This window comes from Macaca fascicularis, chromosome 6 (genome assembly GCF_037993035.2).
Source record: "Macaca fascicularis isolate 582-1 chromosome 6, T2T-MFA8v1.1".
NCBI classification, from domain to species: domain Eukaryota; kingdom Metazoa; phylum Chordata; class Mammalia; order Primates; family Cercopithecidae; genus Macaca; species Macaca fascicularis.
The window spans coordinates 139076478-139096093 of NC_088380.1; the positions used below are offsets into that span (position 1 = coordinate 139076478).

At 40.3% G+C, this 19616-nt stretch overlaps 1 protein-coding gene across 10 annotated transcripts in view; it reads left to right on the forward strand.

The window, feature by feature from the left end:
* The first annotated feature begins 780 nt into the window (after window positions 1-780).
* RAD50 (RAD50 double strand break repair protein) overlaps window positions 781-19616 on the forward strand; it is an 88427-nt gene continuing 69591 nt past the window's right edge. For 5 of the 10 annotated variants that reach the window (XR_012414057.1, XM_073994196.1, XM_005557732.5 and 2 more), the window contains exons 1-2: window positions 781-1267; window positions 3054-3137. Coding sequence is in view for 3 of the 10 variants with exons in the window: in XM_005557732.5 (XP_005557789.1) it covers window positions 1139-1267; window positions 3054-3137 (213 nt within the window). In the remaining 7 variants the exon portion in view is untranslated. Of the gene's footprint in view, window positions 1268-3053; window positions 3138-15097; window positions 15213-19616 lie in introns of those variants that run through there. The other 5 variants (XM_073994194.1, XM_073994197.1, XM_073994193.1 and 2 more) reach the window with 2 other exon arrangements.

A 19616-nucleotide genomic window follows, 5' to 3' on the forward strand; every position in this document is an offset into this window, starting at 1 on the left:
CAAATTTTTGTTTCATTTAAATGTCCTCCACTATTGTTTCAGTAATTTTTATATATGTTCCTCTAGGCCCTTGCATGTGATATCCCTCCATTAAGTTTGTTTCCAAGAAAGCAATATTCTCAGTTACTTCTGAGACAGGTAACCTCTCTTTCCCTTATTTGTAAAGATATCTATTGCTGGGAGCACTGATTGGAATGGATTACGTCTACATTCTTCGTATTTGCAGCCTGCTTTTAGTTTTAGTTCCCAGACTTTTGGTCTCAAACACGCCTTTACACTAAAAAATTACCGGGGACCTCAAAGAGCGTGTACGTGAGTTATAATTATCAACATTTACTCAATTATAAATTAAAATTGATATTTCTAAGCACAAGGAATACACATGCGCACATTCCATTAAACACTACTGCAATGGCGTCATCACATGTTATGTGATCACTGGAAATTACTATACGAACATTAGAGAATGGGAATGAAAAGGAAAATAGTTTGGACATGAACGGACCACCTTCCTGGGTCTCCAATCCACACCACCCCTTCCCCCCATTCCAGAAGTCCCAGTGTCAAGCTTTGAGAAGCGCCATCCGTCACAGGTTTTGGTCTTCCCTTCCAAAAGTCAGTACCTCTCCAGGTTGCCCATCCCCAGCAAGTATCTGGACGTCCGCTGCCCCTGGCAACAGCACCCTGCACTCGACACCCGGAAGTCGGAGCTGCGCACGCACGGCGGGCTTCCGATCTCCCGGCGTGCCCTAGGAGTGCGGCGTGGACGCGCGCGGGCTTAGAGACCCACGTGACCCACAGGGCGGCCTAGGCGGGAAGCTGTGAGTGAGCGCGGTTGCGGGGTCGCGTTGCGGCTACTGCTTTGCGTCCCCGGCGGGCAGCCCCTGGCTGGTTCCCGCCTCCGCTCTCGCCACCGGCGGGAAAAGCAGCTAGTGTGGGAGGAAAGGCGCCATCTCCCGCCCCATCTCTCCCGCTCTTGGCCGGCCGGATCTTTTGCCTGTCCTGTGGCCTCGCTTCCCGCCCGGATCCTCCTGACCCTGAGATTCGTGGGTCTCACGTCCGGTGCACGCCCTGCTTCGGCCTCAGTTAAGCCTTTGTGGGCTCCAGGTCCCCGGTGAGATTAGAAACGTTTGCAAACATGTCCCGGATCGAAAAGATGAGCATTCTGGGCGTGCGGAGTTTTGGAATAGAGGACAAAGATAAGCAAATTATCACTTTCTTCAGCCCCCTTACAATTTTGGTTGGACCCAATGGGGCGGGAAAGACGGTAAGTCTTCAGTAGCCGCCTTCAGTTTACAGGTCTCTACATCTTTCGGAGAATAAAATGGGGAGTTCAGAACTCTCCTTAGGAAGAGAAGCGTCCGTAGGGCTCCACAGGTGTAGGCCCTTAAAGTGCCTCGGGGCGTGGCCTGTAGGCTACCGCGACCTTAGGAGTTAGCCTGAGGCAGTCCCTGAAGGCTGTCGGTGCCTGTCCTGGGGACAAGGTTTACTTAAGAATCCCACGAGACAGGGAGCTGTCGCAGCTCACTCAGAGTTCAGTTCCCACTGGATGCCCTTTGGTCTGTATTGATGTTTTTTAATGCTGTCTTTTTGCTTTCAAAGCATAGCATTCACTACCCACTAGTTGTCCCACACAAGAATTCTTTTAAAAGTTATAAAGTGATATATATATGACTAAAGAGTTTCCAGGTATGCCAACTGTCCAAGCATGATACATGGAAAATAAATGACTTAATTTAAAAATGTAACTTATAGTGGCACTTAACTTGGAAAACTTTTGTTCTTAAAACCCAGTCAACAATTTAAAGTTGGTGCACGACTGACTGACTGCTTTTACAGCCCTGGGAATATTTAGAAATTTGAATGGAAAGAATAACAGGCATTTTGGTGAGGAAGAGTGGCTTAAGAAAAAGCAAGACAATGTCACTATAGCAGGGAGAAGAGTGTAGAAAGAGAGGTTGAGAATTGAATGTCAAACTTGTTTACTTCTGTTTTTGTAAAAATGTTATTTGTTGAATGCTTGTTATGTACTTAGCATTGTACTAAATACTAGCAGAAGGGAGCGTAGTACTGTGTAGTGTATATGAGGACTGGCTGCCTCAATACAAATTTTTTGCTTCGTTTGTTAGTTGACTGTTGGCGAGTGACCTCACTGCTCTGTGCCTTAGTTTTCTCATTCATAAAATGGAGATTAAAAATAGTTTCTACAGCTGGGCACGGTAACGCACGCCTGTAATCCCAGCACTTTGGGAGGCCGAGGCGGGTGGATCACCTGAGGTCAGGAGTTCGAGACCAGCCTGGCCAACATGACGAAACCCCATCTCTAATAAAAATACAAAAATTAGCCAGGCATGGTGGCGCACGCCTGTAATCCCAGCTACTGGGGAGGCTGAGGGGGGAGAATCGCTTGAACCCAGGAGGCGGAGGTTGCAGTGAGCCGAGATCATGCCATTGCACTCCACCAGCCTGGGTGACAGAGCAAGACTCTGTCTCAGAAAAAAAAGTTTCTACAGGCTGGGCTTGGTGCCTGACGACTGTAATCCCAGCCCTTTGGGAGGCTGAGGCTAGAGGATTGCTTGAGCACAGGAGGTCAAGGCTGCAGTAAGTCATGATCATGCAGCTGCACTCCATCCTGAGCAGCAGAGTGAGACCCTGTCTCAAACAGACAAAAAGTTTTTACAGCCTAGAGTTAATGTGAGAATTAAATAAATATATGTAAGAGCGCTTAGTACAATTCAGTACTTAACTGTTAGCTCTTCTTATTATTAACTTAAATTAGTTTAAAGGGTTTCAGTTGAAAATAATTATTTTTTTCTCAAGTAACAATTCTTTGTGTTAGGATAACTTCTTAGTTATATATAGCATTTCTGTGAACTTACAGCAATGATTCTTTAAACACTTAATCAAATCTTTATTACAAGTTTTATAATGTCAGATTTTATCCATCTTTTATAGTTTCCATGATAAATAATATTTTCGTAATGAATTCATATTTTATGATAAACTTCTGTGATTCTCTTATAACGAAGTGATGTAATTTTCTATTTCTTCAGACCATCATTGAATGTCTAAAATATATCTGTACTGGAGATTTCCCTCCTGGAACCAAAGGAAATACATTTGTACATGATCCCAAGGTAATGGTGCTAGTACAATGTTGTATTTTTATAATTATAAAAATGATAGTAGCTTATTATAGAAAACTTGGCATTGAAGAAGTATAAAGAGAGATGAAAGTCAGCCACACACAGTTTTAGCACCCAGTAATAATCATTGTTGACATTTTCATGTATTTTCCTCCTCCTTTATATACTGTTTTATATAGCTGATGTCATACTCTTAATTTTGTATGCTGGGTTTTTTTTTCCCCACTTAACCTTATCATGAAGTCCCATGTCATTAAAAAACTATCATCTGGGTGTTTGGTATGTGAGTGCTTCTTTTAATCTTTATACTGTTTTGTATGTCTGAGATATTTTCTAAAAGTTCATGAACACTTTAATAGTTCTATAATTTTCTTACATTAAAGTGCTTTCAGTTTTTCATTAAAATGTACCATGATAAGCCAGGCATGTGGGTGTGTGCGGGTACTCCCAGATAGCTCTAGAGACTGAGATGGGAGGATTGCTTCAGCCCAGGAGTTCAAGGCTAGTCTGGGCAATATAGTGAGACCCACTGTCTAGAAAAAAAAGTACCATGATAAAATCTTTGTGTATGAATCATTGTTTGAATTATGGTGTTTATACTATTAGTGTATGTAAGGACATAGAATTTGGTCTATAGGTTTGTTTTTGCACATATAGAAATGAAACAATGCATATATGTATGTGTATATATATAGTTTATTTGTTTTTAGTGGGATCATGTGCCTCTCTCGCTGCTCCCTGACCCCAGTTCCGCTATGTTTTTGTTATGTATTCTTCCAAGCTTTTTTCTGCTTATGAAACCATGCCTATGTGAGCATATAAATGCATTTACACATACATACTTTAGCACATTAATATAATTTTATACTTCTATTTTATTGTTTTTAGTTACTAAATTGTATTCCATTGAGTTTATATCTTATAGTTTATTAACTGACTCCCTGTTATTATTTGTTTCCACTTTTGTGTGATTAAACTCTGTAATTATGAAAGTATGAATTTTCCTCTTAGAAATGTAATAGTATTTAGTACATTTACTGAGTCCTCTCTATAATGACTATTTCCCACCTTCTTTCTCCTTAAATTTACAATCTACTTTCCTTAATTGATGATCTTGCTTTGTACTTTATTGAGAAATAGGAAGAATCAAATGAAAATTGTCTTATTTTCCAATCAAATCTGCAAAACTAGTGTACATACTGTTTTTTCTTGTCTGTTAAGGATAAATTTGTTGTTGTTTTATCTAAACATCTTGGAGGCTCGTTGGAGGGTAGATCTCATTGATCCATCTTATCCACCCAAGGATTTTCCCCTTCAGTTTTTCCTTCTCTCTCCTGGATCAGCAGTTTCTCTTGATGGATCATTCACATCAGCATATAAACATGCTCTGGTAGCTCTAGTCTTCAAACAAAAAACTCTCCCTTTACTCCAATTCACCCTCTAGCCATTACCTTTTCTCTGTTCCAATATAGCAAAATTCATAAATTTGTATGTACTCGTTGCCTTTACTTCGTTGACTCCCATTTTTCCCTCAGTCTACTCCATTCAGGTTTTCTTTTTTTCCTCCACTAAAAGTGCTCTTGTAAGGTTACCGATAATTTCTATGAGCCAGATAGAGTGGTCAATTTCTAATTCTCATTAACATCTCGTCAGATTTGACACAGTTGGCTATTTCTTTTTTAAAAAATATTTCCTTCTTGGCCGGGCACGGTGGCTCAGGCCTGTAATCCCAGCACTTTGGGAGGCCGAGACGGGCGGATCACGAGGTCAGGATATCGAGACCATCCTGGCTAAGCCGGTGAAACCCCGTCTCTACTAAAAACTACAAAAAACTAGCCAGGGCAGGTGGCGGGCGCCTGTAGTCCCAGCTACTCGGGAGGCTGAGGCAGGAGAATGGCGTAAACCTGGGAGGCGGAGCTTGCAGTGAGCTGAGATCCGGCCACTGCACTCCAGCCTGAGCGACAGAGCGAGACTCTGTCTCAAAAAAAAAAAAAATTTCCTTCTTGGCTTTTGTGACACTATAATCTCATAGTTTTCTTCTTTCTCACTGGCGTATTATACTTTAGTCTTTGTTGGATCTACCTTTGCTTGATATTTTTTTTTTTTTTTTTTTGAGACGGAGTCTTGCTCTGTCACCCAGGCTGGAGTACAGCGCAGTGTGGCATGATCTTGGCTCACCGCAACCTCTGTCGCCCGGGTTCAAGCTATTCTTGTGCCTTAGCCTCTCGAGTAGCTGGGATTACAGGTGGTGCCACCACACCGGGCTAATTTTTGTATTTTTAGCAGAGACGGGGTTTCATCATGTTGGCCAGACTGGTCCCGACCTCCTCACCTCAGGTGATCTGCCTGCCTTAGTCTCCCAAAGTGCTGGGATTATAGGCTTGAGCCACCACACCCAACCTGCTTGATTTTCTAAAAGCCAATGTGACACAAGAGTTGGCCATCTTTGCATTAACCCTCTTCCCTATCTCTCTTGAATGAGCTTATTCAGTCTAACGGCCTTAAGTACTGGTTATGTGCTGGTAACTCTCACATTTATATATTTAACCCTGACTTCTTTCCTTAGATCTAGACATATATGTCTAGCTGTTCGTTTGGATATTTAATGGGCATCTCAAATTTAATATGTTCAAAACAGAACTCTCGATTCCTTGTACGCACTTCCTGCCTACATTCTCAGCTCTGTTACTACCTCAGTACCCGACCCCCACCAGGTTTGTAAATGATGTCATCATCCATACATAAGCAATTCTTACTTACCTTTCTAAAATATGTCAGAATTTGTCTACTTCATTCCGTTGGCCACTGTGTTCCTGTTCCAAGCCGCCATCATATTCCCTTTCAACTATTAGAATCGTCTCCTAACTTGTTTTCCTGCCCTCATTCTTGAATCTCTCTCTTTTTCACAGAGTAATCAGAGTTGTCTTTTTAAATATTCATTGAAGAAGGAATGAGTTGTTCAAAATCTGGGAGGAAGACATTCTATTCAGTCTAGGTGCGGAGTTACTGAGCATGGTTGATGTGTTCAAGGAATCACAAGGAAGAACAAGGGAAAATGGTAGAAAGTGAAGTTAGAAGGATAGAAGGGACTAGATCCTGTAGGTCCTTGGATTCTAGTCTTATTTAAATAGGAATCTGTCTATTAGGAGATTTTGAGCAGGGAAAGAACATGATCTGATTTATGTCTTAAAGTGCTCAGTCTGGTTGCTGAGAGAAGACTATCTGTAGGTAGCAAAGGTAGGAGGGCAGAGACAAATCTTTAAGAGGATTTTGTGATGATACAGGTGAGAAATATAGGTGGCTTGATTAAGGTAGTGGTAGAATGGTGAGAATTGTTTGGATTTAGTATGTATTTTGAAAGTAGAACCAACAAATTAGCTAATGGTTTGAATAATGGTGTCTGAAAGAAGTAAAAGCATCGAGCATTAACTCCAAAGTTTTTGATTTGAACAACTGGATAAAATAGTTTTGTCATTTACTGTAATAGGGGCACTGTGGAAAAAAGATTTGGGTGGATCTGGTTTAAACATGTGAATTAGGGATATGTGTTAAATATCCGAAGGAGATGTCCAGTTGGCAAACAGAAATCGTTCAGGAAAGAGATTAAGACTGGAGAAAGAAAATTAGGAATCGTTAATGTATACAGGTAGTTCTATATAGTTAACTTTTAAAGCCTGATGAGATCAAATAGAGAGTGAATATGGAAAAGATATTCAAGACCTGAACCTAGAGCACTAGAGCCGACAAAGCCTTTAGAAATTGGGAAGAGGAGGAGAAGCTAGCAAAAGATAGTAAAAGAGCAATTAGTTAAGTAAGGAAAACTGAGAGGGTGGTGTCTTGGAAGACAAGAGAATAAAGTGTTATAAGGAGGAAATCATCAACTGTGTAAAATATATTGATAGCTCAAGAAAGAAGAGGAGTGTTTGGATATGTGGAGTCCTTTGTTGCTCTTGTCAAAACCAGTTCCAGTAATCAGAGAATAGATAAGGAAGTGAAACAATTATTTTACAAATTTTGTTGTAAGTGGACACAGAGATAGGACAGTAGCTGAAGAGGTTTACAGGATAAAGGAAAGTTTTGTTGTTATTGCTTTGTTATGTTTTTAAAAGCGGGATATACTAGAGTATTTATAGACTGTTGGGAGTGACTCTGGACGGAAACATTGATGCAGGAGAGGGGATAATTACAGAGTACAATTCTTCAGTAGGCAAAAAGAGATAAGATCCATTGCCCAACCGGAGAGGATACCAGGAACATCACTGTTATGCATTGTAACAGGGATGTTAGGCAGAGTATATGATTGGAAACTTTAGTGGTGAAAGAATAAGTTCTCTTTTGATTGCTTCTATATTCTCAATGAAAAAAGAAATGAAGTTACTGGTTGAGATTGGCAGAAGGGGTTGATTGAGCCTAGAAAACATAGAGTAGTTTTTAACCTCAGTGAGTAAATCGATTAAGGGAGGTGTTCTAGGATTACATGACAGTGTCAGGGGTTTTGTGAAAATTTAAAGAGAGACCAGCCAGTCATGATTATGTATGTTTTTTCAGTCTTGTTCAGCCCAACCACTGAGTAAGTTGGAAAGTTGCGTTTATCCACGGTTGGGGATTTGGTAAATATAATGAAGGTAATGAGAAGCAAGGAATTGAGTACTGATATGGTTTGGATTTGTGTCCTTCCAAATCTCATGTTGAATTGTAACCCCCATTGTTGGAGGAGGGGCCTGGTGGGAGGTGATTGAATCATTGGGGGTGGATTTCCTTCTTGCAGTTCTTGTGATAGTGAGTTCTTATGAGATCTGGTTGTTTAAAAGTGTGTAGCACCTTCGCCTTCACTCTCTTCCTCCTGCTCTGGCCATGTAAGATGTGCCATCTTCACCTTCACCTTCTGCCATGATTGTAAGTTTCTTGAAGCCTATAAAAGCCAGTCATGCCTACTGTACAGCCTGCAGAACCATGAGCCAATTAAACCTCTTTTCTTTATAAATTACCCAGTTTCAGGTATTTCTTTGTAGCAGTGAGAAAACAGACTAATACAGAAAGTTGGTACTGAGAGGAGGGTATTGCTATAAAGATAGCTGAAAATGTGGAAGTGACTTTGGAACTGGGTAATGGGCAGAGGTTGGAACAGTTTGGAGGGCTCCAAAGAAGACAGGAAGATGAGGAAAAGTCTGGAACTTCCTAGAGACTTGTTAAATTATTTTGACCAAAATGCTAACAGTGATATGAATAATGAAGTCTAGGCTGAGGAGGTCTCAGATGGAGATAAGGAGCTTACTGAGAACTGGAGTAAAGGTCACTCTTGCGATGCTTTAGCAAAGAGACTGGCAGCATTGTGCCCCTGCTCTAGGAATCTGTGGAACTTTGCACTTGAAAGAGATGATTTAGAGTATTTGGTGGAAGAAACTTCCAGGCAGCAAAACATGCAAGACATGGCTTGGCTGCTTCTAACAGTGTAGCTCATATGTGTGAGCAAAGAGATCTGAAACTGGAACTTATATTTAAAAGGGAAGCAGAGCATAAAAGTTTGGAAAACGTTCTGCCTGACCATGTAGTAGAAAAGTAAAACCCATTTTCTGGGGAGGAATTCAAGCTGGCTGCAGAAATTTGCGTAAGTAAAAAGGAGCAGAATGTTTAATAGCCAAGACAATGGGGAAAATGGCTAGAAGGCATTTCAGAGACCTTCACAGCAGCCTCTCCCATTAAAGTACACTGCTCCCTGTGTTTCAGCCACTCTAGCTCGAGCCATGGCTAAAAGGACCCCAGATACATCTCAGGCTGCTGCTCCAGAGGCTGCAAGCTGTAAGCCTTGGCAGCTTCCACATGATGTTAAGCCTGTGGTTGCACAGAGGACAAGAGTTGAGGCTGGGGAGCCTCCACCTCGATTTCAGAGGATGTATGGAAATGCCTGGATGTCCAGGCAGAAGTCTGCTACAGGGACAGAGCCCTCATGGAAAAGCTCTACTAGGGCAGTGCAGAGAGGAAATGTGGGGTTGATCCCCCACATGGTGTTCCCAATGAGGCACTGCCCAGTGGAGCTGTGAGAAGAGGGCCACTATCCTCCAGACCCCAGAATGATAGAACCACCAACAGCTTGCACTGTGTGCCTGGAAAAGCTACACACATTCAACACCAGCCATTGAGAGCAGCTATGGGAGCTGAGCCCTGCAGAGCCACAGGGGCAGAGCTGCCCAAGGCCTTGGGATCCCACCTCTTGCACCACTGTGGCCTGGATGTGAGACATGGAGTCAGAGGATAGTATTTTGGAGCTTTAAATTTTCAGATCAAGAGGTCAGGAGATCAAGACCATCCTGGCCAACATGGTGAAGCCCCGCCTCTACTAAAATACAAAAAATTAGCTGGGCGTGCTAGCATGCACCTGTAGTCCCAGCTACTCGGGAGGCTGAGACAGGGGAATCACTTGAACCCAGGAAGCGGAGGTTACAGTGAGCCAAGACTATGCCACTGCATTCCAGCCTGGTGACAGAGCGAGACTTTGTCTCAAGAAAAAAAAAAAAAAAGATTTGGCTGGGCGCAGTGGTTCATGCCAGTAATTCCAGCACTTTGGGAGGCTGAGGCAGGCAGATCACAACGTCAGGAGATCAAGACCATCCTGGCTAGCACAGTGAAACCCCATCTCTACTAAAAATACAAAAAATTAGCTCGGCGTGGTGGCAGGTGCCTGTAGTCCCAGCTACTTGCGAGGCTGAGGCAGGAGAATAGCCTGAACCTGGGAGGTGGAGCTTGCAGTGAGCCAGGATCGTGCTACTGCACTCCAGCCTGGGCGACAGAGCGAGACTCTGTCTCAAAAAAATAATAATAATAATAAATAAAAATTTAATGACTGCCCAGCTGGGTTTTGGACTTGCATGGGGCCTGTAGCCCTTTGTTTTGGCTGATTTCTCCCTTTTAGAACATGCATATTTACCCAATGCCTGTACCCCCATTGTATCTTGGATGTAATAACTTGTTTTGATTTTATAGATTCATAGACCAAAGGGACTTACCTTGTCTCAGATGAGACTTTGGGCTGTGGACTTTTGAGTTAATGCTGAAATGAGTTAAGACTTGGGGGACTGTTGAGAAGGGATGATTGTATTTTGCAGTGTGAGAAGGACATGAGATTTGGGAGGAGCCAGGGGTGGAATGATATGGTTTGGATTTCTGTCCTTCCAAATCTCATCTCAAATTGTAATCCCCAATGTTGGAGGAGGGACGTGGTTGGGATGATTGGATCATGGGGGTGGATTTCCCCCTTGCTGTTCTCATGATAGTAAGTTCTCATGAGATCTGGTTGTTTAAAAATCTGTCACAATTCCCCCTTTACTCTTTTTTTCCTGCTCCAGCCATGTAAGATGTGCCAGCTTCCCCTTTGCCTTCTGCCATGATTGTAAGTTTCCCGAGGCCTCCCCAGTCTTGCTTCCTGTACAGCATGTGGAACCGTGAGCCAATTAAACCTCTTTTTTTTTTTTTTTCTAAAATGAAGTTTTGCTCTGTCGCCCAGGCTGGAGGTTTTGCTCTGTCGCCCAGGCTGGAGTGCAGTGGCGCGCTCTCGGCTCACTGCAAGTTCCACCTCCCGGGTTCATGCCATTCTCCTGCCTCAGCTCCCAAGTAGCTGGGATTACAGGCGCCCACCACTGTGCCCAGCTAATTTTTTGTATTTTTTGTAGAGACTGGGTTTCACCGTGTTAGCCAGGATTGTCTCGATCTCCTGACCTCATGATCCGCCCGCCTCGGCCTCCCAAAGTGCTGAGATTACAGGCGTGAGCCACCACGCCCAGCTACCTCTTTTCTTTATAAGTTACCCAGTTTCAGGTTTTTTTCTATAGCAGTGCAAGAATGTACTAATACAACTATAATCTTAATATATTGACTTAATCCTCCTGTATGTAATCAATATCTCATCATTGCATCAGGGCTCTAGCACCCGATATGGGCTGACTCCATCCCTGTATGCCAGTCTTCCTTACCCTGTGTAGGCTCTGACTCTTCATTCTGACTCCCTCACAGGATGCTTTCCTGTTCTGTATAGACTTTGACTTCCGGTGCTGGATCACGTCCTCATTCCCCACCCTTCTCTGATACCAGGTGACCTCTTACAGGGATGCCAGCTGTACTCTGTGAGCTGAATCTCCCCAGATCTGTGTCACTGAGAGGGTCACTCTTCCCAGTCTGATACTTTATACCAGGCGGCTTCTTGCAAGAATGCCCTCTCTACTCTATGATCTGACTTCCCCCTAGCCGACTTACCCCTCACATGGGCCCCCTTCTCATCATTATCAGGCTCTGAATCCACATGCTATTCCCTGGCGTGGACACTGCTTCTGAGCTGGATCCTCCCTGTTCGTGGATTCCTCTTTCATCCTGCTGGAACTCTGATACCATTGGACTCTTGAAACTCTGTGCTAAGCTCTTTCCCATGAGGGTACCCTTCTCAGCCTACTCAAGCTCATTTATTCCACTTAGACTGAGTTTTAGGTGCCTTAACCTTCAGCTGGCATGAGCGCACAGCTTCTTCTGCTCCACCTAATGGTTTTACAGCTAGATTGTTTGGAGAAAGAAGGGTTTTTCTTATTTTTTATTTTATTTTATTTTTGATAGAAATTGTTCTGAAGTATAATACACATTTCTTTGTTTTAATAATTCAATCTAAATTACACTTTTTGAAGTGACTCTTCTTCAATAAGAGTGTCAACAACAATATGGTGATAGAAATGCTACAAGATAGCCCTTGCTTGAATTCTGTTTACTAATTTGATGTTTGCCAGGTAGCTAGGTCCTCGAAAGGTAGATACCATGGAGAACGAATATATGTGTATTTGGCTTGCTAGTCAGGAACAGTGTAAACAAATTATTTTTTTGCTGTATAAATACATAGTTCCTTGGTTTAACTGCTGTGGATTAAACCCTCAGCAGAACACTCTCCTTATAATGAAATGACAGAGTCCAGTCTCTGGGCTTTCAAAACTTTATACTGACCTTTGGCCACCTCCTCATTGAAATATCTGTATCCTAAGAGGCTGTTTCTGAGTAGTCACTTTACCTCCATCCTCAATGCTAAAACCCTTGTCCAGGCTGCCTTCCTAACTCTCCTCGATTACTCCCTGCTTCATGTCTTGACTCAGTTCACTCTGTACACCCTAAAGACAAAATAATTCTTCTAAAATGCATATCTACTTCATGCAGTTCCCCTGGTTCAAACCATTTAGTGCCATCATCTTAAGTCCAGAAGCCTTACCATGTTTAGAAGGCTGTTAATTTCTGAAACGTTTTGTGATGGTACTCCTCTTTTCCCTACTTTCTATGCCAAACATTCTGAAATTTCTGTAGTCACGTAGTGACTCAGATCTTTTCATCTGGTTAACTCCTACTCATCTGTCAGGTTTCATTTAAACATGCACTTCCTTTAGAATACCTTCCCTGAGCTCTCCTAGATAGGTTAGATGCCCCTGCCTTGTACTCCCAGATTATTCTGTACTTCACTTATGATGGTGTTTAGCATACCTTCTCTACATTTAACCTATCTTCCATGCTCCAGAGGAAAAAAGTCTATCATTTTGAACCAAAACAACACATGAAACCTACAAAGTGCCTGTAAATCTTTGTTGAGTGATTAATTGAATTAATGTCAAAGTTAAATTCATGCCAAGAAGTCATTAAAAAGTCAACAAAGAATATTTCCTGATTTTTTTTTTTTTTTCAAAGCAGAATCCAGTACTTCTGATTTGGGTTGCAACAAAATAATGAGTGTCACACTTATACTCTCAAGATGAATAACTGTAACACTGGAAAAGTATGTGAAACAACTATTTGCAGGCATTGGACAACAAATAATGCAGGGCTATATTATTTGAGAAAGAAAAAAACATAAAAGGTGATTCTGCATTCATTCCAGCTTTCTACCTAGAAACATTTTGTAAACTTTGGCACATGGAATTGGAATCCAATAGAGAGCTGGGCAGAATTGGGCATCACTAGGCAGATGAAGCAAAGATAGGATTTTGGATTTGCTAAAGTGACTGGAAATTGTAGATTAGAGTACTGAAGTAGGGTTGCTGTGCAGAGATGGTGTACCAGAAGTCTGCATAAGGATCTTTTGAGTCTTTGGCCAAATACTAAGCTGTCCATGTATAGGATGAGATGTAATGAGGGCTGGCAGAGAACAACTATCAAGGTGGGAAGTGGGGCTGTGAGTGGTGTATTCTAAGGGTCACACAGTGCTGCAAGACATTTGAGTCCTGATATGCCAGAATGGAGTGACCTTGTGGAACTCTCCAGTGTTCACTTGAGACCTCAGAAAGGCCCACCTAACAAATACTGAAACCAAGTTTTGATAGAATCAAGCTGAGTTGCCAGTAAATCAACTGGCTGCTAGAACAAAACTCAAGACTTTTTAAAGGAAGTCTGCTCAATCCAAGCTCTCAATGTGGCATCTATAATGTGCAGAATATAATTTTAGAAATTAGTGGGAATATGCAAAAGAAAATGTGGTCTACACCCGAGAAGGGAAAAGTGAGTAGAAACAGATCCAGAGATGACAGATTTTGGAATTAGCAGACAAGGAATTTTTTTTTTTTTTTTTTTTTTTTTTTTAATGGAGTCTCACTCTGTTTCTCAGGCTGGAGTGCAGTGGCGCGATCTCAGCTCACTGCAGCCTCTGCCTCCCAGGTTCAAGCAATTCTTCTTCCTGAGCCTCCCAAGTAGCTGGGACTACAGGTGCCCGCCACCATGTGCGGCTAATTTTTTTTTTTTTTTTTTGGTAGAGATGGGGTTTCACTGTATCAGCTAGCCTGGTCTTGTAATCCACCTGCCTTGGCCTCACAAAGTGCTGGGATTACAGGCGTGAGCCACCACACCTGGCTAGATTTTTTTAAAGCTATGATAGATAAGCTCAAGGACTTAAAGGAAAAGATGGACATAATGTGTGGGAAGACATCTAAACAGAATAATAAAAACTGTTAAAAAAAAAAAAAAGACCCAAGAAGTGGAATGCATCACAAGCAGCATAAACATACCTATGTTGTACATTACATTCAAATTGCTCAAAACTAAAGATAAAATCTTAAAAACAGGTGGAGAAAAAAGTAACACATTATGCAGAGGGAAAGAATAATGAGTATGATTACTTCTTAGGAAAAGCAATCTAAACCTGAAAACAGTGGGACAGCACCTTTAAGGTGTTGGGGAATAAAAGTTAAACTATATCCAGCAAAAATATTCTTTGAAAATTGAAGGTGAAATGGAGAAAATTTTCAGATTTAAAAAAAATGGTAGAGGTAATTTGTTACAGACAGGCTTGCATTATAGTAATTGTTAAAGGAAGTTTTTGAGGCTGAAGAAAAGTGATTGTAAATTAGTCCTAGAGTAAAAGCTGCTCTAGGCCCCCCTTTACAGACCTTAAAAACAAAAGTTCAAAAGAATCCAACTGTTTGTTGCTCAAAAAACTTAGCTGCATGCCAGAACAAAGTTCAATACTCATTAAAGGAATAAAACAAAATCTTTCACCCAACAATGCAAAATTCACAATCAAAAGTTAACAAGCAGAGAAGCGGGGAAATAGGACCCATAACCAGAGAAAAATCAATCATATGAACAGGTCCAAAATAAAATAAATAATAGAATTAGTAGATAAGAACCCTAAAACCGTATTATAAATCTTATAAATATGCTCATAGATATAAAGGAAAAACATAAGCATAACGAGAAAAATAGAAAATAATTTTAAAAACCCAAATTATGTAAATGGAATAACTGCTTTTGTATATAATGGTACACATAGGTTAAAAGCAAAAGGATGGAAAAAAAAATACTGTGCCGACTAATGAAAAGAGAGCTGAAGTGACCATATTAATACCAGACAGAATACATCAGAACTAGGGAAAATGAGACATTTTATGATGATAAGATGTCAATTTACTGCAAGGACACAAAAATTCTAAATGTTAAACTTCCAGATAAATGAGGCAGAAACCTATGAAACAGAATGAAGAAATACACAACTCTGCAAGTTTAGCTGGAGATCTCAATACCCCTCTCAATAGAGAAACAGAAGAAGCAGATGAAATGTCAGTAAGTATATGGAAAATTTTAACGACACTGTTAACCAAATCAACCTGATTGACATTTATAGGACATTCAATTGAACAACAGCAGAATACACGTTATTTTCAAGTGCATGTGGAACATTCTCCAAGATAGTCCAACATTCTGGACCATAAAACAAGTGTCAATAAATTGGACTGAAGTATTCAGGAATTAATATTCTTCCATTAGTTATGCTGAGTTTTTATCATGAATGAGTATTAAATTGAAATGCTTTTTCTGTATCTATTGGTAAAGTCATAGATAATGTATTCTGTGACTACACCAGAATTAAGCCAGAAATCAGTAGCAGAAAAATAACCAGAAAATCCCCAAATATTAGAAAATTAAGCAGCACACTTTTAAATATTACATGGATCAAAAACGAAATCACAAGGGAAATTAGAAAAAATACTTTAAATGAATCAAAAGTATAGCATGTAAAAATGTGTGGGATGCAGCTAGATCATGCTTAGAGAGATTGTAGAAAAAGAAAAACAATCAGTATAATTTGCCACATTAACAGAATAAAAAAAATATCATGTGAGCACCAATAGATACAGAAAAAGCATTTCAATTTAATACTCATTCATGATAAAAACTCTCAGCATAACTAATGGAGGAATATTAATTCCTGAATAATTCAGTCCAAAATCCATTAGGTGTGGCTGAGTGAGGAAGGCATCCACAAAAACAAGCTGTGACAGCCTGGTGGGGAATTGGAGCCCAAGTAAGGGATCTATGAATTCATACTGATACAAGAAAATGGGGGGAAAAAATGGAGAAAGAGCAAAGCCCCTTATACTAGAACCTTAACTAATATAAAAGGAATAATGGAATTAGAAAATTACTGTAGGCATACCTTAGATATTTTAGGTTAAGTTTTAATGGATGGCTGTTTTGTCTACATTGAAAATCTGTTGTTTGGTGTAGCTACCTTCATCAATTATCTTAGCTAGGTCTTCTGGATAACTTGCTGCAGCTTCTGCATCAGCACTTGCCGCTTCACCTTGCACTTTTATGTTATGGAGACAGCTTCTTTTGAACCAACCATTACTAGCTTCCAACTTTTCTTTGCAGCTTCTTTACTTCTCTCAGCCTTCATAGAATTGCAGAGAGTTAGGGCCTTGCTCTGGATTAGGCTTTGGCCTGAGAGAATGTTGTGGCTGGTTTAATCTATCCCAACCACTAAAACTTTCTCCATATCAGCAGTAAGGCTGTTTCACTTTCTTATCATTTATGTGTTCACTAAAGTAGCACTTTTAATTTTATTCAAGAACTTTTCCTTTGCCCTGACAACTCAGCTAACTGATAAAAGAGGCCTAATTTTCAACCTGTTTTGGATGTTGACATGCTTTTCTCAACTAAGCTTAATCATTTCTAGCTTTTGATTTAAAACAAGAGACTTTTGACTCTTCTTTCACTTAAACACTTAGGGGCTATTGTAGGGTTACTAATTGTCCTAATTTCTGTATTATTGTGTCTCAGTCAATCAGGTTCCAAGGAGAGGGAGAGAGACGGGGGATGGCAGGTCAGTAAAGCAGTCAGAATACACACATTTATGGATTTAGTTCACCTCTTATATGTGGATGGTTTGTGGCACACTAAAACAATTACAGTAGTAATATCAAAGATCACTGATCACAAATCACTATAACAGATACAATAATAATGAAAATGTTTGAAATGTTGTGAGAATTACCAAAATGTGACACAGAGACACAAAGTGAGCACATGCTGTTGGAAAAATGGCACCAATAGACTTGTTAGATGCAGAGTTGCCACACACCTCTGAAGAGCACAATAAGATGGGGTATGCCTGTATTTGATAGCTATCATAATAATTTATTCAGGTAAGAAACAGTAGATGCTAAAACTAATGGAAGAAAGTTCGATGAAGTATGGGATAGTTATATGGTCTCTGCATCTCTCCCTCATATTATTAAGTAATTGTAAAGTAAGAAAAATTTTTTGGTGGAGAAACTAAGAGATACACCTTTATCAAGAGATTGAAGTTAGTCTAGGCAACATGGTGAAACCACATCTCTACAAAAAACTACAAAAATTGGCGGGATGTGGTGGCATGCACCTATAGTCCCAGCTACTTCGGGGACTGAGGCAGAAGGATCGCTTAGGACTCGGAGTTCGTGGATGCAGTGAGGTGACTGCACTCCAGCCTGAGTGACAAAGTGAGACCCTGTCTCAAAATAAATAAATAAATAAATGGATTGAAGTTAATACCCTCAGTAATGAGATAAATGGAAATGATACCCTATCTGATGAGATGCAGAAAAAGGAACTCATCATCACTTGTATAATATTCCTGCCAAAGATACATAACCTGATTCTAGTCATGAGGAAATATTACACAAATTTTGGGAGGTGTTCTACAAAATAATGGTCTGTACTTTTCAAAATTATCAGTCATGGAAGTCAAGGAAAATCTGAGCAACTGTTTCAGGCTGAAAGAAAGTAAAGAGACATAACCACCAAATACAAAGTGTAATTCTGAACTGGATCCTTTTGCTGTAAAGCACATACTGGGACAAATGAATTAGGCAGTAGAAAAAGAAAAAGCCAATCAGTGTAATTTGCCACATTAACATAATAAAGAAGAAAAATTATATGAGCATCAACAGATACAGAAAAAGCATTTCAATGTAATACTCATTCATGACAAAAACTCTCAGCATAACTAACAGAGGAATAGTTATTCATTCCTGATTAATTCAGTCCAAAAGCCATTAGGTAGGACTGAGTGAGGAAGGCACCCACAAAACTACCCTAGAGACGAATAGATGATAGAATTAGTAGATAAGAACCTTAAAATCTTATTATAAATCTTACAACTATCTTCATAGATATAAAAACATAAAAATAAAAACATAACGTGAGAAAGATGGAGGGCAATAACCAAAAAACCCTAGAGTAAAAGGAATAACAGTGTTTTTATATATAATAGTACAGATGGGTTAAAGACAAAAGGATGGAAAAAATATACTGTGCCAACTAATGAAAAGAATGCTGAAGTCACCATATTAATATAAGACAGAAAACATCAGAAAAAATAGGTGTTTATATGATGTTTGAATGTCTGTTCATTGTTGGTCTTTTAGGACTTAAAAGATGATGATCATTTTCTACTACTTTCAGTTTAAGGGAGCATATTAAATTTTTTTCAATAGACTTTAAACTTTGTTTTGTAGATCAGCTTTGGGTTTATAGCAAAATTGAGCAGAAAGTACAGTTTCTGTATATTCCTTGCACGTACACACACAGCCTCCTCTACTGTCAGCATCTAATTTTTTGTGGATACTTTGCCTCATTCAAATAATCCAAGATAATCTTTCTATTTTAAAGTCAAGTGATTGACACCCCAGTTCCATCTGTAATGTTAATTCTCTTTTGCCGTGTAATGTAACATTCACAAATTCAAGGGATTAGAATGTGGATGTCTTTGGAGAACTATCATTTTATATGCCACAGCTGAGTTAAAGGTAACTTATCACATATTGGAACAACTGGCAAAACTTGAATGGGATTTGTGGACCATGTGGTAGTAATATATCAGTATCAGTTTCCTGATTTTTGTGGTTGAAAAATGTCCTTGTTTTGTAGGAAATACTGGTGTTGGGACGTCAGATCAGCAACTTACTCTCATGTGGTTTGGGGAGCAGGAAAGCTGTGTATACTGTAGTTCTATGTATTAGTCCATTTTCACGCTGCTAGTAAAGACATACCCAAGACTGGGCAATTTACAAAAGAAAGAGGTTTAATGGACTTACAGTTCCATGAGGCTGGGGAGGCCTCACAATCATGGTGGAAGGTGAAAGACATGTCTTACATGGTGGCAAACGAGAAGAGAGCTTGTGCAGGAAAATTCCCCCTTATAATAACCATCAGATCTCATGAGACTTACTATCACGAGAACAGCGTAGGGAAGGACCTGCCCCCGTGATTCAATTATCTCCCACCTGGATTCTCCCACAACACATGGGAATTCAAGATGAGATTTGAGTGGGGAGACAGCCAAAGCATATCATTCCATCCCTGGTCCCTCCCAAACTCATGTCCTCACATTTCAAAACCAATCATGCCTTCCCAATGGTCCCCCAAAGTCTTATTCCAGCGTTAACTCAGAAGTCCACAGTCCAGAGTCTTATCCAAGACAAAGCACATCCCTTCTGCCTATGAGTCTGTAAACTCAAAAGCAAGTTAGTTACTTCTTAGATACAATGGGGGTACAGGCATTGGGTAAATACAGCCATTTCAAATGGGAGAAATTGGCCAAAACAAAGGGGCTACAGGCCCCATGCAAGTCCGAAATTCAGTGGGGCAGGAATATCTTAAAGCTCCAAAATGATCTCCTTTGACTCCATGTCTCACATCCAG